Here is a 21,090-nt window from a genome sequence, read left to right as displayed (position 1 = left end):
AAGTTAAATTGCACTTTTTTATGAAAGATGTATACTTAAGATTGGATACTATCTAGAGTGTGCATAAGTATTCATACTACATGTGGTAATATATATCAGGTGTTTTCCATTGTTATAGCAATTAGGGAAAGTATTTGATGACTTGTACACATGAATTCTATATAGTAAAAGCAGAACGTTACCCAATCTTTTTATATATATATATATATATTTTTTTTTTATTTTTTTTTTATTTTTTTAATTGAATAAATAAATCAGATGGTTATATATTATACAGGAGTTTTCATTCATATATGCACCATTTAGGATTTTAGTGCAAAGCAGTCATTTTTTGGTTCTTTGGTTTACAAATATACAATACAAGTGTGACATCTCAAATTACGAGAGTGTTATCTTTATGAGTTTACTGTACTTATTTCTGGGTCTCCCCACTGCTTAATAGGCAGCCTCCCCCACCTCCAAACACACCCTTGTGAGTCTTGTGACCTCAAGGATTGGGTATACTGCTTTGTAAATGATAGTATGAGCCATATATATATATATATATATATATATATATATATATATATATATATACAGTAATGTCCCGAATGTGGTGTGTTTGTCTTTTACTAAGCAGTGGACTTAGTTTGTGAAAACACGAGTCTCACAGGAGGTGGGATTAGTGGGATCTTGTAATTTGAAAAGCCACACTTGTACTGTATATTTGTGTAAAGAGTAGCTCCTACTTTTTTTCTAATTTTGACTGTATATCTGAGTGCATGTCCGAGTCTGCATGCAAATTATGACAGAACTTATTTTGGGAAAATGTGAAAAAAACTGTGGATGCTAATCTTTACACAGATATAATGCTACTTTTTACACAAATATACAATACAAGTGTGCCTTTTCAAATTATGAGTTTTATCTTTATGAGACTGAGTTTATGTATTTCTTCCCGGGCCTCCCCATTACTTTAATAGGCAGCCTCCCCCACCAATAATCCTACCTCCTGTGAGACTCATGATTTCACAGACTGGGTGCACTGATTAGTAACTAACAAACACACCATGGCCAGTACACTACTGTATATAAATGAATGGCTTATGCCAGGCATGTCCAAACTGCGGCCACCCAGCTGTTGTGAAACTACAAATCCCAGCATGCCCTGACACAGTTTTGCTGTCAGAGAATGCAAAAGCTGTGTCAGGGCATGCTGGGATGTGTAGATTTTCAACAGCTGGAGGGCCGCAGTTTGGACATGCCTGGCTTTTGCTGTCATTTACTAAGCAGTATACCTATTCCGTGAAATCACAAGTCTCACGGGCATGGGATTGGAGGTGGGGGAGGTTGCCTATTAAAGCAACGGGGAGGCCCTGAAAGAAGTACAGTCAGCAAAGTCTCATAAAGATAAGTTGAAAAGTCACACTTGTATTGCATATTTGTGTAATAAGTAGCACCTACCGTTTTTTTCTAATTTTCTAAAATTAGAAAAAAACTGTGAATACTATTTTTTTACACAGATACATAATACAATTGAATCCTTTGTTGGAATCAAAGCCTAGGTCAGGGGCATGGTAACCATTGGTGATACCACTATGCCAAGAGAGCTATGAAGATAGGTGACTGACACTTGCAGTGACATAGTGATGTTGCTCATTGTAATTTTTTTAAAGCTCTGTGTGCATCCCAACTGATTGTAATGATTTTTTTTTTCTTTTAGAGAGCTGTGTAGAACTCTGAACTGTGCTTTTCTTTGTGTGTTGGAGATGCTTAGTGAATCTGTTTCTGTGTTTAAATTTCTACTTAATGTAGAGATCATCTAAAAAAGTAGTTCTTAAACTACAAACAACGTTTTTCTTTACAATGGAGACTTCACACATGCGCAAAGGTGGTTTTCAGAAGTGACACCTGCTGGACGAACACCAGTATTGCACCTGACAGACAACTCATTACACTGTGACTGAATACATCACACTGCGACAAGGCACAGGCAAATGTAATGCGACTAGTTTTTCGCACTACACGCCACACGGGTAGATGAGCATGGCTACATCTATAACTGCTGCCCAGTGCCAGGTTGCTGCAATGTTACCTTCTTGTACCAGCAAAGCTTCCCACGACGGGTCTCAGACTTATCCATAATGTCATCAGCCACTATGAAGAATTGCGACAGCTAGGGAAGGGAGGAACCAGTTATATGATTGTATTGATACATCTGAATATATGCATAAGACCCCTAGATCCATGCTACAGAGGTCTTCCACCTATAACAGCCATCCTTTTCCCATAGAGATGCTCTCACCATTACGGAGGTGCTGCCAGGTCTTAAATTCAGGATAGTAAGGGCATACAAATATCAGGTGATCGCAAAAGAATTGGATAGAGTAGATGAAGTACAAACACAGACACACATAAACCAAAACTGGAACACGTACAATCTAGAGATGAGCAGTCTGAATTCCAAGTATTCTGGACTGCTCTGAACTCCCAGAAAAATCCAATGCAAGGAGGATAATGTTTTGGCCTTGTGTTAGATCCGAGTCTGGCAGGAACACCTGAGCTGCGACTCGGATCTAACGCAAGGCCAAAACATCATCCTCCTTGCATTGGATTTTTCTGGGACTTTGATTCTATATAAGGTGCCACAGCCAGGACTTGGTGCAATTTCACTCCAACACAAGCTGCTGCATGCTGCACTGTACTTTGCTGTATTGGCTGTGCTGAGACGCACAAGTGGCTGTGCTCAGGATAGTGACTGTGTGTGTATATGGGCATGCTCCTGTATACTGCGCTGTACTCTGCTGTAAATTGTACTGTTTGGTGCTCTTTACCCTAGTGCACTTTGTTTAAAGCCCTGTGACTTCACACAGTTTGAATTGAGCTTCAAATTAAAAAAACAGAAAAAAAATATAGTTCTATTGTTTGTACTGTTCTGTGCACTGTACCTAGTGGCATTGTTTCATAGATGTCCTATAAATGGCCATGTGTTTGTGCTACTGCTCTGCCGCTTAGTAACTAGCAGGCTCGCTGCAGCCTTTGGCCAATATTGGTGAAAACAGTATTGTGAGCAGTGAGGTGGTCAAAATTGACTGGAAATGACTGGAAATCTATGTTATTGAGAAGGGGTGGGGAACCTCCGGCCCGCGGGCCGTATACGGCCCGCGAAGCCATTTGGTCCGGCCCACCAGCTTGTGTCAGTGAGACACGCTGCCGCTCAGTCCGGCAGCAGCGTGTCTCAGCTGTGAGAACAGGGAGGAGAGCGCGGCTGTCGGGTGGGAGCAGCGGCGTGTAGTACTTCAAACCAGCCGCCGGTCCGTGAGCCAATCAGAGCTCGCGGACCGGCAGCCAATCAGGAGCTCTGATTGGCTCTCGAACCGGCGGCTGGTTTGAAGTACTACACGCCGCCGCTCCCACCCGACAGCCGCGCTCTCCTCCGTGTCCCACGGTAAGCAGCACGGAAGGGAGAGGGGAGGGGGGAGGGCATTTGTATACCTGGCACTGTGGGGGCATTTGTATACCTGGCACTGTGGGGGCATCTGTATAACTGGCACTGTGAGGGGCATTTGTATACCTGGCACTGTGGGGGCATCTGTATACCTGGCACTGTGGGGGCATCTGTATACCTGGCACTGTGGGGACATCTGTATACCTGGCACTGTGAGGGGCATTTGTATACCTGGCACTGTGGGGGCATATGTATACCTGGCACTGTGGGGGGCATTTGTATACCTGGCACTGTGGGGGGCATTTGTATACCTGGCACTGTGGGGGCATCTGTATACCTGGCACTGTGGGGGGCATTTGTATACCTGGCACTGTGGGGGCATCTGTATAACTGGCACTGTGAGGGGCATTTGTATACCTGGCACTGTGGGGGCATCTGTATACCTGGCACTGTGGGGACATCTGTATACCTGGCACTGCGGGGGCATCTGTATACCTGGCACTGTGGGGGCATATGTATACCTGGCACTGTGGGGACATCTGTATACCTGGCACTGTGAGGGGCATTTGTATACCTGGCACTGTGGGGGCATCTGTATACCTGGCACTGTGGGGACGTCTGTATACCTGGCACTGTGAGGGGCATTTGTATACCTGGCACTGTGAGGGGCATTTGTATACCTGGCACTGTGGGGACATCTGTATACCTGGCACTGTGAGGGGCATTTGTATACCTGGCACTGTGGGGGCATCTGTATACCTGGCACTGTGGGGGCATCTGTATACCTGGCACTGTGGGGACATCTGTATACCTGGCACTGTGAGGGGCATTTGTATACCTGGCACTGTGAGGGGCATTTGTATACCTGGCACTGTGGGGGCATTTGTATACCTGGCACTGTGGGGGCAATTGTGGATCTGGCACCGCACTATTGGGGGCATATGTGTATCACGTCCCATTTTAACTGGCCACACCCATTTTTTTGGCGCGCGCGCGTGCACACACAGTACCTCTAAGGGGCAGACCTACTGGGGGGCAGGGTCATTTTTTAAGTTGAGAATTTTTGTATGGCCCCCGAAGGATTTTATAAATATCCAAATGGCCCTCGGTAGAAAAAAGGTTCCCCACCCCTGTTATTGAGGCTAATAATACTCTAGGAACAAAAAAGGGCAACATTTTCTGATTTTAGATTTTTTGTCACTTTAAAAAAAACAAACAATGCAAATCCAAATCCAAAACCGGACAACGAATCAGAGCTAAATCCAAGTGCAGCAAAAATGGTCCGGTGCACATCTTTAGTATAAACAGGAGTGCAGACAATGCAATGACAGGGATAAATGCAGAAGTACATAAACCAGGCTGGAACAGACAGAGTTTGAAGTTCTACTGCTGCCACAGCAAATCGGGGTAAGGGCAAGGGAGGGAGTAAGTGTGTGAGGGCCACTACTGTTTTGTGTGTGTGTGTGAGGGGCCAGGTTTGTGTGTGAGAGAGGGGCCACATTTATTTGTGTGTGTGTGAGAGGGGCGACGTTGTGTGTGTGAGAGGGGCCACATTTGTGTGGGTGTGAGAGAGTGAAAGTGGAATAGGGCTGCTGCTGCTGGAGGAGTGTTAGTGAGCTGCTGGGTGAGTGACTGTGTGTGGACTTCTGTTGCTGCAGCCACAGCCCTTGAGAGAGGAGACTGTGATCGGGGAGAAGTGAAAAGTGCCGGAAGCCGAGTGCGAGGCAACAAATGGTAAGGAAGTGCCGGAGCAACTGCTAAGAGGAGAAGCAGTGAAGCAGGAGGGGGCCCACTCAGATAAGTATTGATTACCTACTTTATTGAATTAGCTATTTTTGTTCTGTTGTGAATAATGTTCTCTTCACAGCTAGGCCATAGTATAATAATCTATTGCACGGCTTGAATTGATTTGTTTTATTGTTTTTCTGAATGTTATAAGGAGTTAGAGTTTTCAAGCAAATGGGTGGTACCGTGATTGAGAAGCTCATTCAGTGCATGTTGTGTAAGATGTATGCACACCTGGAGCGTGAATACATCTGCGCAAAGTGTGTGCGAACGGCTGCCCTGGAAGCCCAGGTGACTGATCTGAAGCAGACCGTTACGCGACTGAGGGATATTCACAATCTAGAGCAAAGTTCAGATAGAACGGTGGAGAAGTTGCAGGGGGTGACACCGGTAGAGGACAACCATGTAGCCATCTGGGTCACAGTTAGAAGGAAGAAAAAGAGGGGGAGACACAACATCTCTGAACTACCAAACCCCAACAAATTTTCCCGATTGGACGTAGATTCAGTGGATGGTAGTGAAGAAATGACGGAGACTGTTCCCTCTAGCAACCAGATGAGTGGTCCTTCCAGCACAGATGGGATGAAAGATAGTGAGGTACCTAGGCAGATTGTGGTGGTAGGGAATTCTATAATCAGGAAGACAGATAGGGCAATATGCTACTGGCAGAGGGAGATTAGGGAGGTAATTGTGTGTTTTAGGGATTGGTGCAGGAAGGAGGGATTGATTCTCTTGGAGCATTGGGCAGACGTCTCGGTTAGGTGCCATCTTTTTTGTCAGGATGGATTGCACCTAAACGAGGAGGGGGCAGCAGTGCTTAAAGGAAGTATGGTTAGAAGGTTAGAGGAGAGAAGTGAGACCATTACGGGGAATAGAGACCAGGGAGGAAAGTGTAATCCTGCCACTGTATAAAGCATTGGTATGGCCCCATCTAGAATACTGTGTCAAATTTTGGGTTCTGCACTATAAAAAAAGACATGTTTGAACTTGTGTGGGTTGTAGACTCCGTCTCATGCTACCATTAGTGTGAAAGCACCGCCAGCTTTCAAAAGTGACCAAAACATGAGCCAGAAAGCATAGGAGCTGAGAAGTGGTCTGTGGTCACCACCTGCAGAACAACTCCTTTATTGGGGGTGTCTTGCTAATTGCCTATAATTTCCACTTGTTGTCTATTCCATTTGCACAACAGCATGTGAAATTGATTGTCAATCAGTGTTGCTTCCTAAGTGGACAGTTTGATTTCACAGAAGTGTGATTGACTTGGAGTTACATTGTGTTGTTTAAGTTTTCCCTTTATTTTTTTGAGCAGTGTACTTTTTCAACTTTATTAAATAAAATTAATTTTGAAAAACAATGTTGTTAACGCTTTTGAAAGGAAAAATCGTCAGTGAAGTGGTTAAGGGCCTAGAGTTATTGGATTATGAGGAAAGACTACTTAGGCTGGATATGTTTACGCTGAAAAAAAGGTGCATAAGAGGGGACATGATTAATATCTTGAAATATATCAAGGGGCAATATAAGGAACTTTCAGTAGATTTACTTATTAAGAGCTCTGTACACAGGACATGTGGTCATCCCCTTAGGTTGGAGGGGAGGAAGTTTAAGACCAACCGTAGGAGAGGTTTCTTCACAGTGCGGACAGTGAGTTTATGGAATTCACTGCCGGAAACATTGGTAATGTCGGATTCAATCGAGGCATTTAAGAGAGGATTAGACAAATGTTTAGCGGAAAAAAAGCATTGAAGGTTTTAAGTAAATTGGAGATAATACAGCATATAGCACTATAGGTTGAACTCGATGGACAATTGTCTTTTTTCATCCTCAACAACTATGTAAGTATATATAGGGTTTCAGGCTGGATAAACAGACAAGGTTCAGGATTACAGCAGGGCAGGGTTTCAGGCTGGATAAAGGCCTGACTGCCTTTAACACACATACAGACCAATCAGTGCACCTCCACAGAGACAGGCCCCTTAACTCAATAATAATCTGCAGGTGTGGAGCTGCATGTACGAGAGCGGTGTAGAGTGTCCCAGCTGATCGGAACCAGCTTGGACACGGTCAGTGCAGCACTGCTCTCCACATGCTAGCATCCCTGGTCACTTAGCAACAGCCAGGACCAGCATGCCATGCGGTACTAACACCGCACTCTGGTAGCCCGGGCTCCTACTAGCAATGGCCAGGACCCGGAAAACAGGTTGTGAGCTGCAGCAGCTCATAATAATGATGTGACAGTCAGATATCACAGACAAAATTGGGATCTCACCAGCTCTATACACCAGCCCACCACCAGGGCCCTCTCTATGGTCTCCACATCCTGCAGGGTCAGTGGCAACAGCTCCCGGACAGAGGCCACTACAGTGGTACCTCGATTATACTTTCCTCCACGGACATTGTATTCCAGGACCTATGATGCAAACACTCATATTGGTACAGTTTTGCAGAGCTAAGCAGAGCTAAGCAGAGCCTCACAGATCTCACTTACCTCTCGCAAGCGTGACATGGCAACCCCAATCTCTGGGTTTCCACATTCCTCCGCTGTCAGGTCTTGCACTACCCTCTCAAATAAGCTAGAAAATTCATGAAAATCATCGGAGGCTGACGATGCCTTCACGGGGGCCATTGACTGGGGCTAGGAGAAAACCAACATGACATCTGTAAACTGAGAGCTATATAATAGGATTTTGGTTACCTACTGGTAAATCCTTTTCTCGTACTCTGTAGAGGATGCTGGGGTCCACATTAGTACCATGGGGTATAGACGGGTCCACCAGGAGCCATTGGCACTTTAAGAGTTTGTGAGTGTGGGCTGGCTCCTCCCTCTATGCCCCTCCTACCAGACTCAGTCTAGAAACTGTGCCCGAGGAAACAACATACTTCGAGAGAAGGATTATACACAGATAGTAGTTAGATTCATACCAGCTCACACATACAACGCACGTCAAGCCAACGTAGCTTGAACATTCAACAACTGCTGAAACATTACTTACCAAGTAACAATGCAGTACTCAACTAAACTAAGGGGTACTGAACCAAATAACATTTGCAGTAAACGAAGCGCTGGGCGGGCACCCAGCGTCCTCTACGGACTACGAGAAAAGGATTTACCGGTAGGTAACCAAATCCTATTTTCTCTTACGTCCTAGAGGATGCTGGGGTCCACATTAGTACCATGGGGATGTACCAAAGCTCCCAGAACTAGAGGGAGAGCACGGAGGCTCCTGCAGAACTGATTGACTGAACTTCAGGTCATCAGAGGCCAATGTATCGAACTTGTAAAAGTTTGCAAACGTGTTCGGCCCAGACCAAGTTGCAGCTCGGCAAAGTTGCACTGCCGAGACACCCCGGGCAGCCGCCCAGGAAGACCCCACCTTACGAGTAGAGTGGGCCTTAACAGAATTTGGACACGCCAGTCCTGCCGTAGAATAAGCGTGCTGTTTAGTGTACCTGATCCAGTGAGAGATCGTCTGCTTAGAAGCAGGACACCCAATTTTCTTGGCATCATATAGGACAAACAGAGAGTCCGACTTTCTGTGACGAGAAGTTCTCTTCACATATATCTTCAGAGCCCTTACGACATCCAAGGACTTTGATATAATTGAGGAGCCAGTAGCCACTGGCACCACAATAGGTTGGTTGATATAAAATGCCGACACAACCTTCGGAAGAAACTGCTGGCGTGTCTGGAGCTCAGCTCTATCTTCGTGGAAGATCAAGTAAGGGCTTTTACAGGATAAAGCCCCCAGCTCGGACACACGTCTAGCAGAAGCTATGGCCAACAAAGTGACCGCCTTCCATGTAAGAAATTTGACCTCAAACTCCTGTAGAGGCTCAAACCAATCCGACTGGAGGAACTACAACACCATGTTAAGGTCCCAAGGTGCCGTAGGCGGCACAAAGGGAGATTGGATATGCAGAACACCCTTCAAAAAGGTCTGAACCTCAGGGAGGGCAGCCAATTGTTTCTGAAAGAAAATGGATAGGGCTGAAATCTGGACCTTCACAGATCCCAACCTCAGACCCATATCCACTCCTGCTTTCAGGAAGAGGAGGAAACGTCCCAGTTGAAACTCCACTGTAGGAAACTTCTTGGACTCACACCAAGAGACATATTTCTTCCAAATACGATGATAATGTTTAGACGTTACCCCTTTCCTAGCCTGTATGAGGGTAGGAATAACCTTCTTCGGAATGCCCTTCCTAGCAAGAATCAGGCGCTCAACTTCCATGCCGTCAAACGTAACCGCGGTAAGTCTTGATAGGCGAACGGCCCCTGCTACAGCAGATCCTCCCGAAGAGGAAGAGACCTTGGCTCTTTTTGCAGTAGATTCAGAAGGTCTGCGTACCAAGCCCTTCTTGGCCAGTCTGGGGCAATGAGGATTGCTTGAACCTTTGTTCTCCTTATGAGCTTTAGGATTCTTGGGGTGAGTGGGAGTGGTGGAAACACGTACACTAACTGGAACACCCACGGAGACACCAGGGTGTCCACTGCTACTGCCTATGGGTTCCTCGACCTGGAACAATAACGCTGAAGCTTTTTGTTGAGACGAGAGGCCATCATGTCTATTTGGGGTAAGCCCCAAAGATCTGTTATTTCCATGAACACCTCCGGATGGAGACCCCACTCTCCTGGATAGAGGTCATGTCTGCTGAGGAAGTCTGCTTCCCAGTTGTCTACTCCCGGAATGAAAATGGATGACAGCGCTAACGCATGTTTTAATGTCCAGAGGAGTATTCTTGTCACCTCTGACATTGTCGCTCTGCTCTTCGTTCCACCTTGTCAGTTTATGTAAGCCACTGTTGTTACGTTGTCCGACTATACTTGAATGGTGCGATTTCTCAGAAGAGGGGCCGCCTGAAGAAGACCATTATAGACGGCTCTTAGTTCCAGGATGTTGATGGGCAGGCCGGCCTCCAGGCTTGACCACCATCCTTGGAAGGTTACTCCTTGAGTGACTGCTCCCCAGCCCCGAAGGCTCGCATCTTTGGTTAGAAGGACCCAGTCCTGAATCCCGAACCTGCATCCTTCCAGAAGGTGAGGTAATTGGAGCCACCAGAGGAGTGAAATCCTGGCCTTTGGCGACAGACAAATTCTCTGGTGCATGTGGAGGTGAGATCCTGACCACTTGTCTAGGAGATCCAGTTGGAAGGTCCGAGCGTGGAACCTCCCATACTGGAGAGCCTCGTAAGAGGCCACCATCTTTCCCAATAGGCGAATGCATTGATGAACCGACACCCGGGGTGGCTTCAGGACATCCCAGACCATAGCCTGTATCACCAACGCCATTTCCAGTGGAAGAAACTCCCTCTGCACTTCCATATCCAGGATCATTCCCAGAAATGACAACCTCTGGGTTGGTTCCAAATGTGACTTTGGAAGATTCAGAATCCAGCCGTGACTCTGGAGCAGTCGTGTTGTGAGAACAATGAACTGCAGTAGCTTCTCCTTGGATGATGCCTTTATCAGCAGATCGTCCAGATATGGAATGATGTTCACACCTTGCTTGCGGAGGAGAATCATCATTTCCGCCAACACCTTGGTGCTGTGGAGAGGCCGAATGGCAGGGCCTGGAACTGGAAATGACAGTCAAGCAATGCAAAGCGGAGATAAGGCTGATGCGGCAGCCAGATCAGAATGTGGAGGTACGCATCCTTGGTATCCAGTGATACCAGGAATTCCCCCTCTTCCAGACCTGATATCACTGCCCTGAGAGACTCCATCTTGAACTTGAACTCCTTTAGAAAGGGGTTCAATGATTTTAGGTTCAGAATGGGCCTGACCAAACCATCCGGCTTCGGTACCATGAAAAGGTTTGAATAGTAACCTTTGGTCAGCATGTGAGGCGGCACTGGTACAATGACCTGTGCCTCCACCAGTTTTTGGACAGCATCCTGTAGTACAGTGCTGTTCTCCTCCAACAGAGTTGGTAAGCCTGACTTGAAAAAGCGATGAGGAGGGAGACTTTGAAATTCCAGCCTGTATCCCTGAGACACAATATCTATCACCCAGGGATCCAGGCCGGACGATACCCAGACATGACTGAAGTGTCTGAGTCTCGCTCCCACTGGCCCCACCTCCGGGGCATGCAGTCCACCGTCATGCAGAGGACTTTGGTGTACCCGAAGTAGGCTTTTGTTCTTGGGAACCTGCAGCGGCAGGTTTCTTGGACTTAACCCGACCTCCTCTAAAGAAGGTATTGGACGGTCTGGCCTTTCTAGGCTTGTTAGGCAGAAAGGACTGCGTTGCAGCAGAAGAGAAGGATTTCTTCGGAGCAGGTGCTGCTGAGGGAAGAAACGGAGACTTACCCGCTGTAGCGGTGGATATGCATGCGTCTAGAGCTACCCCAAAGAGAGCCTGACCTGTATAGGGTAGGGACTCCACACTTCTGGATTCTGCGTCGGCCGACCATTGGCGCAGCCACAGTCCCCGACAAGCTGAAACAGACATGGAAGAGATTCCCGCAGCCATGGAACCGAGGTCTTTCATGGATTCTACCATAAAACCTGCAGAATCATGTATGTTGCATAAATACAAAGCAACGTCATCCCTATCCATCGTATCCAAATCCTCAAGTAAGGTAGCCGACCACATCACTATTGTCTTTGCAATCCATGCAGTAGCAATAGTGGGACGTAATATGGCCCCAGAAGCAGTGTACATTGATTTAAGCGTGTTATCAATTTTCCTATCTGCTGTCTCCTTTAAGACGGTAGATCCTGGAACAGGTAAAACCACCTTCTTTGAGAGTTTGGACACAGATGCGTCAACAATCGGCAGGTTTTCCCATTTTGTCCTCTCCTCCTCAGGGAAAGGAAATGCCACCTGGACCCTTTTAGGGATCTGGAATTTTTTCTCAGGGTTTTCCCATGCTTTTTCGAATATAGCATTCAATTCCCTTGAAGCAGGGAAGGTTAGCGAGGCTTTTTTATTTTCAGTGAAAAAAGCCTCCTCAACCTGTTCAGGTGTGATATCATTAACATTTAACACATCCCTGATAGCCTCTATCAATAATTGCACCCCCTTTGCAAGAGATACGGACCCCCGCAACACATCCCCCTCACCATCTGTATTGTCAGAATCTGAATCCATGTCGTCTTGTGTGACATGCACAAGCGCACGTTTGTGGGGGTGTATAGCGGGGCATCCTGAGGTACCAGAAACCGGCCATACTGCCATAGAGCTCTGTAATACCTGGGTTGCAAATTCATTACTTGCAACCCTGTCAGAAATCTGAGAAATCCAAGATTTGATAGAGGAAAACCACTCTGGTTCCCTTGCTGGTATCTGTGCTAAACCAGTGCTATACTGATTACATGGAATGGGATCATCCTAGGAGGATAAATCCTCTGCAGCATATGACACAGTGTCTCTGGACATAGCTAAAGGAGACCACCAAACACTCCACACACACACAGGTGGGGGCAGACAGAGTTTCCCCCCCAAGAATGGCAAGAGAGACACAGAGATCGGAGCCAACCCACACACAGCGCTTACAGCAAAGGGAGACCCCTTGTCATAGAAACATAGAAACATAGAATTTGTCGGCAGATAAGAACCACTTGGCCCATCTAGCCTGCCCCCCCCCTTTTTTTTTTTTTACATTATTTTTATCTCTAACCTTATTTGATCCTTATTTCTTTGTAAGGATATCCTTATGTCTATCCCATGCATGTTTAAATTGCTCTACTGTCTTAGCCTCTACCACCTCTGATGGGAGGGTATTCCACTTGTCCACTACCCTTGTCAGTGCTGACTGTGTCCCTTAACAGGAGAGACAGTCATTTTACAGCCTCCCCTCCCTTCTACAACCCCCTGGTACCGTGTACTGATAGCTGGAGTTGCTGTGGAGGGACCTGTTCTTCCATCCAGCGCTGTGCAGGCAGGAAATGGTGCTGGAACGCTACTGGGTCTGCTCTGAGGAGAAGCTCCACCCCCTTAATGGCGCTGTCTTCCCACTCTTCAAGAATTATACTGGCCTGAGGTAAAACGTGCTGGCTGAGATCCGCGGACGCCGACAGACTTTTGGACCAGTGTGGCGGTAAGCACTGGCCCAGGGCGTCCCTCACAGCTCCGCACCATGTGCCTCTGAACCTTCTCAGGAGCGCAGTTAATACTGCGCTTCCTCCCCGTTGCCGCCATCTTCACACCGGCCCCCCGCTTCCTAGGGGTTCGGTGACTCACTTACCACTTCTTCAGCTCTGTAAGGGGGTGGCGGCAGGCTGCTGGGGTGAGCGATTCCCTGTGGTGGGGAATGATCTATCCCCTCTGGAGCTCAGTGTCCAGTCAGCGGAGACAGTGGCTCAGACCCCGCAGGGCGGACACTGCTCCCCCCCTTAGTCCCACGCTGCAGCCAACAGCCTCCCTGTAAAAAAATAAACTCTAAAAACAACTTTTACTAGAAAATCTCAGGAGAGCTCCCCTAGCTGTGACCGGCTCCTCCGGGCACATTTTCTAAACTGAGTCTGGTAGGAGGGGCATAGAGGGAGTAGCCAGCCCACACTCCCAAACTCTTGAAGTGCCAATGGCTCCTGGTGGACCCGTCTAGCATCCTCTAGGACGTAAGAGAAATATATATATATATATATATATATATATATATATATATATATATACTGTATATAAGCACTATAAATATGCATATATACACACATTATATATACATTGACAAAGAAGGTAGTTCTCTTATGAGAGAAATTACTGCTTTCTGTGGGAGTCTGCAGACCAGGGCTGTAATTAGGTGTCTGTGGAGTGTGTTCCGCACATAGCGCTACACGGTAGGGGGCGCTGTTGGCAGCACTTATCAATTATTAATTATCTAATGACTTTCACTTGCAGCTTCCCCCCTTTTTGAAGCCTAGCATCTCCTAACCGCCCTTGTCTTCTACCCCCACCCCTTTTGTCACTAATACCTATGCAGCATTCATGGACTTGAATTGAGAACTCTTTGTTGTTCAGTTGCACCGTCCTTTAATACATTTCGGGATGCTGATGTGACAGGGATTCAAACACGATGCCTATAATATTGCAGTCAGACACTCTATTCATTGAGCTATCTGCCCTTGCATAGAAAGCTAGAAAATTCCAAACTGGAGTGCCTTAACTATTTGAAGCTTACCATGTACTTTGTGAAGGGGTTTTCAGCACTACATAGATCTATGTAGTGTGTGGCTGCAAAGGGGATGTGTGACCGCACACTATATATATATATATATATATATACTGTGTATATATATATATTTTGTTTGAGTGGATAGGGGCATCATAGTATGGGCTTTCTCTGGGGTCAGTTTTGTCATGCCTCTTCCCTGCGAGGCATGCGCATTATGGCCCTCATTCCGAGTTGTTCGCTCGCAAGCTGCTTTTAGCAGCATTGCACACGCTAAGCCGCCGCCTACTGGGAGTGAATCTTAGCTTAGCAGAATTGCGAACGAAAGATTTGCAATATTGCGAAAAGATTTCTTTGTGCAGTTTCTGAGTAGCTCGAGACTTACTCTTCCAGTGCGATCAGTTCAGTGCTTGTCGTTCCTGGTTTGACGTCACAAACACACCCAGCGTTCGCCCAGACACTCCCCCGTTTCTTCAGCCACTCCCGCGTTTTTCCCAGAAACGGCAGCGTTTTTTCACACACTCCCATAAAACGGTCAGTTTCCGCCCAGAAACACCCACTTCCTGTCAATCACACTCCGATCACCAGAACGAAGAAAAAACCTCGTAATGCCGTGAGTAAAATACCAAACTTCTTAGCAAATTTACTTGGCGCAGTCGCAGTGCGAACATTGCGCATGCGCAATTAGCGGAAAATCGCTGCGATGCGAAGAAAATTACAGTGCGAACAACTCGGAATGAGGGCCTATGTCCCTAACGGAAAAATTAGGGGGGGCGCCAATTCTCTTTCTGGCACAGGGCACCAAAAAGTCTACTTACGGCTCTGTTGCAGACTCATGTTTAAGGATTAATTCCTCACAAGTCCCTGCATACACAGCTCAGCTTCACAGGTGAACCACATGGGTGTGATTATTAGATAGTGAGTGTCTGGGAGGAGGTATAAGTAGATTGTATTGTGTTGGTGCAGGGCAACTGATGCCAGTTAGTGGTCAATGACTAGCCAGGAGACCACTGTGTCTAGTCAGTGACAGGGTTGTGGGAATACTTTGCTGGTATAACACTGGAACCAATGCAGACGCTGTATATGCTATCCTGACATTACCATGAATAAACTACTGATGATGTAAGAAGAAACCAAAACAAGCCTGTGCCGGGGTCACTGTTGTGGAAAGTGCTGCCACCAGATGGTAATGAGGACTTGTTTCATTACAAGAATGTGCTTGGAATCAACGTAATGATGTTACCTTGAAAAGGCATTTAAACCGTTGTTGAAGCAAATGGTGTAGTGAAAGCTGCCAGGCCGGCAGAGGGTGAACCATATAAAGAAATAGACATGAATATTTAGAATAGAAATTTATTCTATAGAACGGGGATTGTTCAGGAGTAAAATACTGATCAACTATTCAGGGCTGTCTTAACAGCAGTGTAGGCCCCTGGGAACAGCAATGCCCTGAGGCCCCTACCCATTCTCCAGTGGTAGGAGCGGGGGTGCTATCAGTGGCAGCTTTAATGTCCCGTGGGCGGTAGGGGGTGTTCTACCTTACGCTCAGTATGTAGAACCTGGAGCATTATTTCTGCTAATTACTCCATTACTGCACAATGGTGGAAGATGGGGTGGGAGGGAGAACACTAAACTGTAGAAGTGGGAATTGGTCAGAATGAAGGGACCTTTGTACATGAGTTCCAGGGTGGTAGGGGGTGTTTAATATGCAGGGGAGGGGTGAATAGTGGAGTGGGCTTAATATTCATCATTTTCTGGTGGGAGGATAGCTTGCTTGACTGCAGATTTCTCCAGTTCTTGGAAATAGATTTCTTGGCTTTCAACGGGATAAAAAGAAAGAGACTGCCACCTTTCAGGAGGTACTGGGGACTTGGAGATCAGTGTTCAGAAGCCAGAGCAATTCACCAATGAATATATAAAACTGCATACCAGACGTGTGGAGCTGGAGCAGTGACCTACCGCTGGGAGACTGATATGTCTGGTTCTGGTCATAGTAGAGACAGGCTGCCAGTGTGCACTGAAAGGGGAGAGTCCCAGCTTTAGGATTTTACCCTCATAAAATCTTTATGTCAAACAGAATACAAGCTATCTGGCTGGGAAGAACAATTAAGAGGCTCGGGTGGTGACCACTGCTTTGAAGTCTGATTTCTATGGTTGCCCAGGGCCTATTTTCAAAATATGGTACCCCTGTAAAAGGTGGACCCTCAGCTATCAGCCTAGGGACCTTATACTCCTGAGACCCTTGGGTAACTGCCCATTGAGCCAATACAAAAAGACGGCACAGCAACTATTGATATCACTGGTACATGTTCCTTTAGGTATGAAAGGTGCACACACACATCCTTTGTAGGGTCATTTGGGAGGAAAAAAATAGGATTTTAATTACCTACCAGTAAATCCTTTTCTCGTAGTTCGTAGAGGATACTTTGGTCCACATTAGTACCCTGGGGTATAGACGGGTCCACTAGGAACCTTGGGCACTTTAAGAAATCAATAGTGTGCACTGGCTCCTCCCTCTATGCCCCTCCTACCAGACTCAGTCTAGAAACTGTGCCCGAGGAGACGGACATATCTTGAGAGAAGGTTTCAGAAAAGATAATGGTGAGATTCGAACCAGCACACACAAACAAGAAGAAAACCATGTTAACACAACATGCAGGAAACACGAAGCACTGGGCGGGTACCCAGTGTCCTCTACAGACTACGAGAAAAGGATTTACTGGTAGGTAATTAAAATCCCATTTTCTCTTATGTCCTAGAGGATATTGGGATCCACATTAGTACCATGGGGATGTACCAAAGCTCCCAAACCGGGTGGGAGAGTGCTGAGGTTCTTGCAGAACTAATTGACCAAACTGAAGGTCCTCAGAGGCCAAGGTATTGAACTTGTAGAACTTAGCAAACATGTTCGAACCAGACCAAGTAGCTGCTCGGCAGAGCTGTAAAGCCGAGACACCCCAGGCAGCCGCCCAGGAAGAACCCACCGACCGAGTAGAGTGGGCATGAACTGATTTAAGAACCAGCAAACCGGCCATAGAGTAAGCATGCTGGATAGTCAGCGTGATCCAGCAAGCAATAGACTGCTTAGAAGCAGGACACCCAATTTTCTTAGGATCATAGAGCACAAACAGCGAGTCCGATTTCCTGTGACGAGCTGTCCACTTGACATAGATTCTCAAAGCCCTCACAACATCCAGGGACTTTGAAGTAGAAGAGGTGTCAGTGAGCACCGGAACCACAATAGGTTGGTTGATGTGAAACGCAGACACCACCTTTGGAATAAATTGCTGACGAGTTCTGAGTTCAGCTCTACCCTCATGAAAAATTAAATAGGGGTTCTTTTGACAACCAGAAAAGTGGAACGGATCCCAAGCTCTGCTTTATATGTATACACGAATCACTTTCTGTTGGATTTCAAAAGTATAGATCCTCAAAAGAAAGAAAAAAATATATTCATGCAGTATCAGTATCCATATGCGTGTTTACTATTCATGTCGATGATCCTCAACTGACCTTTGGGCTGTGCCCTATATTCACATCAAGGTTTCTTTATATTCCCAAACTTCATAAAATCACTTCTTAGCTTATTGGTATATGGCTTACCTTCGGTAAATGCCCTATATGCATCAAAAGGTTTCTTTTTAGTATCCCATTCGTCAGGTCCAGACTGGTCTCTCTCTGGCTCTTATATTCTCACGATATGCAGAGTACATCAACCCAATAGTCCATGCAATATTTGGTATAAACTGATTTATTTGTAGTCAAGATATATAAAAATATATAAAAATATCCAGTCCGCTATACCATAGGTCACAGGAGTATACAATGTCCCCAAACGGCAAGATCTATTACACCGCACACCCCTCAGATGAAAAAAGGGGAAGAAAAAGGGGAATGGTATACAAGGTAAAAATATATTTTAGCCAAAAAAGAAAAAATGGCACGAAAAACTTTTTTACCAATTCCTCACAATAAGTGACGCTGTTAGACCTATGGAAAGTGCCGAAATTCCACCTTTCTTTTGAGACATGGCCCCCAATTCCCAAACACGCCATACCGAAGCCAAGGCCAATAGTGTGATGGTTTTCCATTTAAGAAACTTTACATCCACCTCCTGTAAAGGCTAAACTCAATCCGATTGCAGAAAACACAACACCACGTTAAGATCCCAAGGTGCCGTGGGAGGCACAAAGGGTGTTTGGATGTGCAGAACTCCTTTCAAGAAGGTCTGAACCTCAGGAAGGGATGTTAACGGTTTCTGGAAGAAAATGGACAAGGGCGAAATCTGGAACTTTGTGGAGCCCAGATGCAGACCCACATCCATACCAGACTGCAGAAAAAGCAGAAGACCACCCAGCTTATACTCTACTGCAGGAAATTTCCTGTTCTCACACAAAGAGATGTATTTTCTCCAAATCTGGTGGTAATGTTTAGATGTTACCCCTTTCCTGGCTGGATCAAGGTAGGAATTACCTTGTCCGGAATCCCTTTCCGGGCTAGAATTTGATTCTCAACCTCCATGCCATCAAATGTAGCCGTGGTAAGTCATGATAGACGAATGACCCCTGTTGTAGAAGATCCTCCCGAAGAGGCAGAGGCCACGGGTCCTCCAGCAGTAGTTCCAGTAGATCTGCGTACCAAGCCCTTCTTGACCAATCTGGAGCAATGAGAATTGCTTGAACCCTTTCACTTATTTATTCTTTTCAGAATTCTTGGGATCAACGGAAGTGGTGAAAAGATATACACCATCTGGTAGACCCACAGAGTCACCAGAACATCCACCGCCATTGCCTGTGGGTCTCTTGACCTGGAGAAAAACCGCTGGAGCTTCTTGTTGAGACGAGAGGCCATCATGTCGTTCTGTGGAATTCCACACCTACGTTTTAAGCATCTGAACACCTCCAGGTGAAAGCCCCACTCTCCCGGGTGGAGGTTGTGTCTGCTGAGGAAGTCTGTTTCCCAGTTGTCCACTCCCGGAATGAAGATTGCAGACAGCACTACAGCGTGTCCCTCTGCCCAGGGGAGACTCCTTGTCACCTCCGACATTGCTGCTCTGCTCCTCATTCTGCCCTGTCAGTTTATGTACATCACCACCGTCACATTGTCCGACTGAACCTGGATGGCTCAGTTTTGAAGAAGATGAGACGCCTTCCGACGGGAGTTGTATATTGCCCTTAATTCCAACACGTTAATTGGAAGAATGGCATCCTGACTTGTCCATCTTCCTTGAAAGCATTCCCCTTGGGTGACTGCTCCCCACCCTCTGAGGCTTGCATCTGTGGTTAGCAGAATCCAATTTTGAATCCCGAACCTTCGGCACTCGGTCAGGTGAGAAGTCTGTAGTCACCACAGAAGAGAAATCCTGGCTCTTGGAGACAGACGGATCCTCTGGTGCATGTGCAGATGTGATCTCGACCATTTGTCCAGAAGATCCAGCTGGAAGGGTCTTGCGTGAAACCTGCCGTACTGCAGTGCCTCGTAAGAGGCTACCATCTTTCCCAGGAGGCGAATGCACAGATGTACTGTACCAATATCCATGGCAGCTGTAAGACGACCCTTACCATTGACTGAATTACCAATGCCTTTTCCAGAGGAAGGAACACCTTCCTTCTGTACCTCAGTATCCAGTATCATCCCCAGGAATGGAAGCCTCCGTGTTGGTTCCAGGTGAGATTTTGTCAGAAATCCACGCATGATCCTGGAGTAGTCATGTGGAGAGGGCAATGCTGTGTAACAACTTTTCCCTGGATGGTGCTTTTATCAGTAGATCGTCCAGGTACGGTATTATGGGGGTCATTCCGACCCGATTGCACACTGCAGGTTATCGCAGCGCAGCGATCGGGTCGGATCTGTGCATGCACCAGCGCCGCAGTGCGCCGGCGCATGCTGGACGGCCGAAGGCATTTGCTCCCTAGTGATCCACTCTGCCTGGTTGACAAGCAGAGGCGTTCGCTGAGCGGGAGGGTGCTGGACGCCTGCGCTAAGCCAGCGTTTAGGGGGGAATGGTCTGGCCAACGCAGGTGTGGCCGGACCGTTGGCAGGGCGAGCCGTGGCGGCTGCGTGACATCACGCAGCCGCTGCAACCCGGGCAGTGAAGAGGTTCTCTCGGCCAGCCGCAGGAGCTGTGCTGGCCGGGAGTTACTCCTCAAATGCAAAAGAATCGCCGCTGTGCGATACTTTTGCACTTCTGCAGGGGGGGGGGGGCGCACCACTGACATGCGGGGCGGACCAGCCCTGTGTTGGGCATCCCCCGCATGTCTGAGTGCCTGATTGTAGCTGTGCTAAATTTAGCACAGCTACGATCAACTCGGAATGACCCCCTATGTTCACTACCTGCTTGCGGAGTAGAGCAGGGCCTGGAACTGGTAGTGACAGTCCTGCAATGCAAACCTTAGATAAGTCTGATGAGGCAGCCAAATCAGAATATGAAGGTACGCATCCTTGATATCCAGAGACAGCAGGAATTCTCCCTCCTCCAGACCTGAGATCACCGCTCTCAGCAACTCCATCTTGAATTTGAAAACCCATAAATACGGGTTCAGTGACTTGAGGTTTAAAATGGGTCTTACCGAACCATCCGGTTTCGGTACCACAAACAGGTTGGAATAGAAACCCTTGTTTTGTGGGTGAAGTGGAACTGGAACAATGACCTGAGTCTGTACAAGTTTTGAATTGCTGATTGTAAGGTCAGACTTGCTTCGGGTGAAGCTGGTAAGTCGGATTTGAAGAATCTGTGAGGTGGGAGTTCCTGAAACTCCAGTATGTAGCCCT

General features: G+C 46.9%; 1 protein-coding gene across 3 annotated transcripts in view; it reads right to left on the bottom strand.

Moving 5' to 3' along the window:
• LOC134945548 (farnesyl pyrophosphate synthase-like) overlaps positions 1-21,090 on the bottom strand; it is a 105,290-nt gene that overhangs the window by 12,943 nt on the left and 71,257 nt on the right. For 2 of the 3 annotated variants that reach the window (XM_063934910.1, XM_063934911.1), the window contains exons 3-5: positions 7,698-7,844; positions 7,479-7,619; positions 2,075-2,155 (exon numbers count right to left, since the gene is read on the bottom strand). In XM_063934910.1, coding sequence (XP_063790980.1) covers positions 2,075-2,155; positions 7,479-7,619; positions 7,698-7,835 — 360 coding nt within the window. In that variant the 5' untranslated portion in view covers positions 7,836-7,844. The remainder of the gene's footprint in view (positions 1-2,074; positions 2,156-7,478; positions 7,620-7,697; positions 7,845-21,090) is intronic. The other variant, XM_063934912.1, reaches the window with a different exon arrangement.

This window comes from Pseudophryne corroboree, chromosome 7 (genome assembly GCF_028390025.1).
Source record: "Pseudophryne corroboree isolate aPseCor3 chromosome 7, aPseCor3.hap2, whole genome shotgun sequence".
NCBI classification, from domain to species: domain Eukaryota; kingdom Metazoa; phylum Chordata; class Amphibia; order Anura; family Myobatrachidae; genus Pseudophryne; species Pseudophryne corroboree.
Note: the sequence above shows the minus strand (reverse complement) of the source record. Positions and strands in the feature narration are given on the sequence as shown.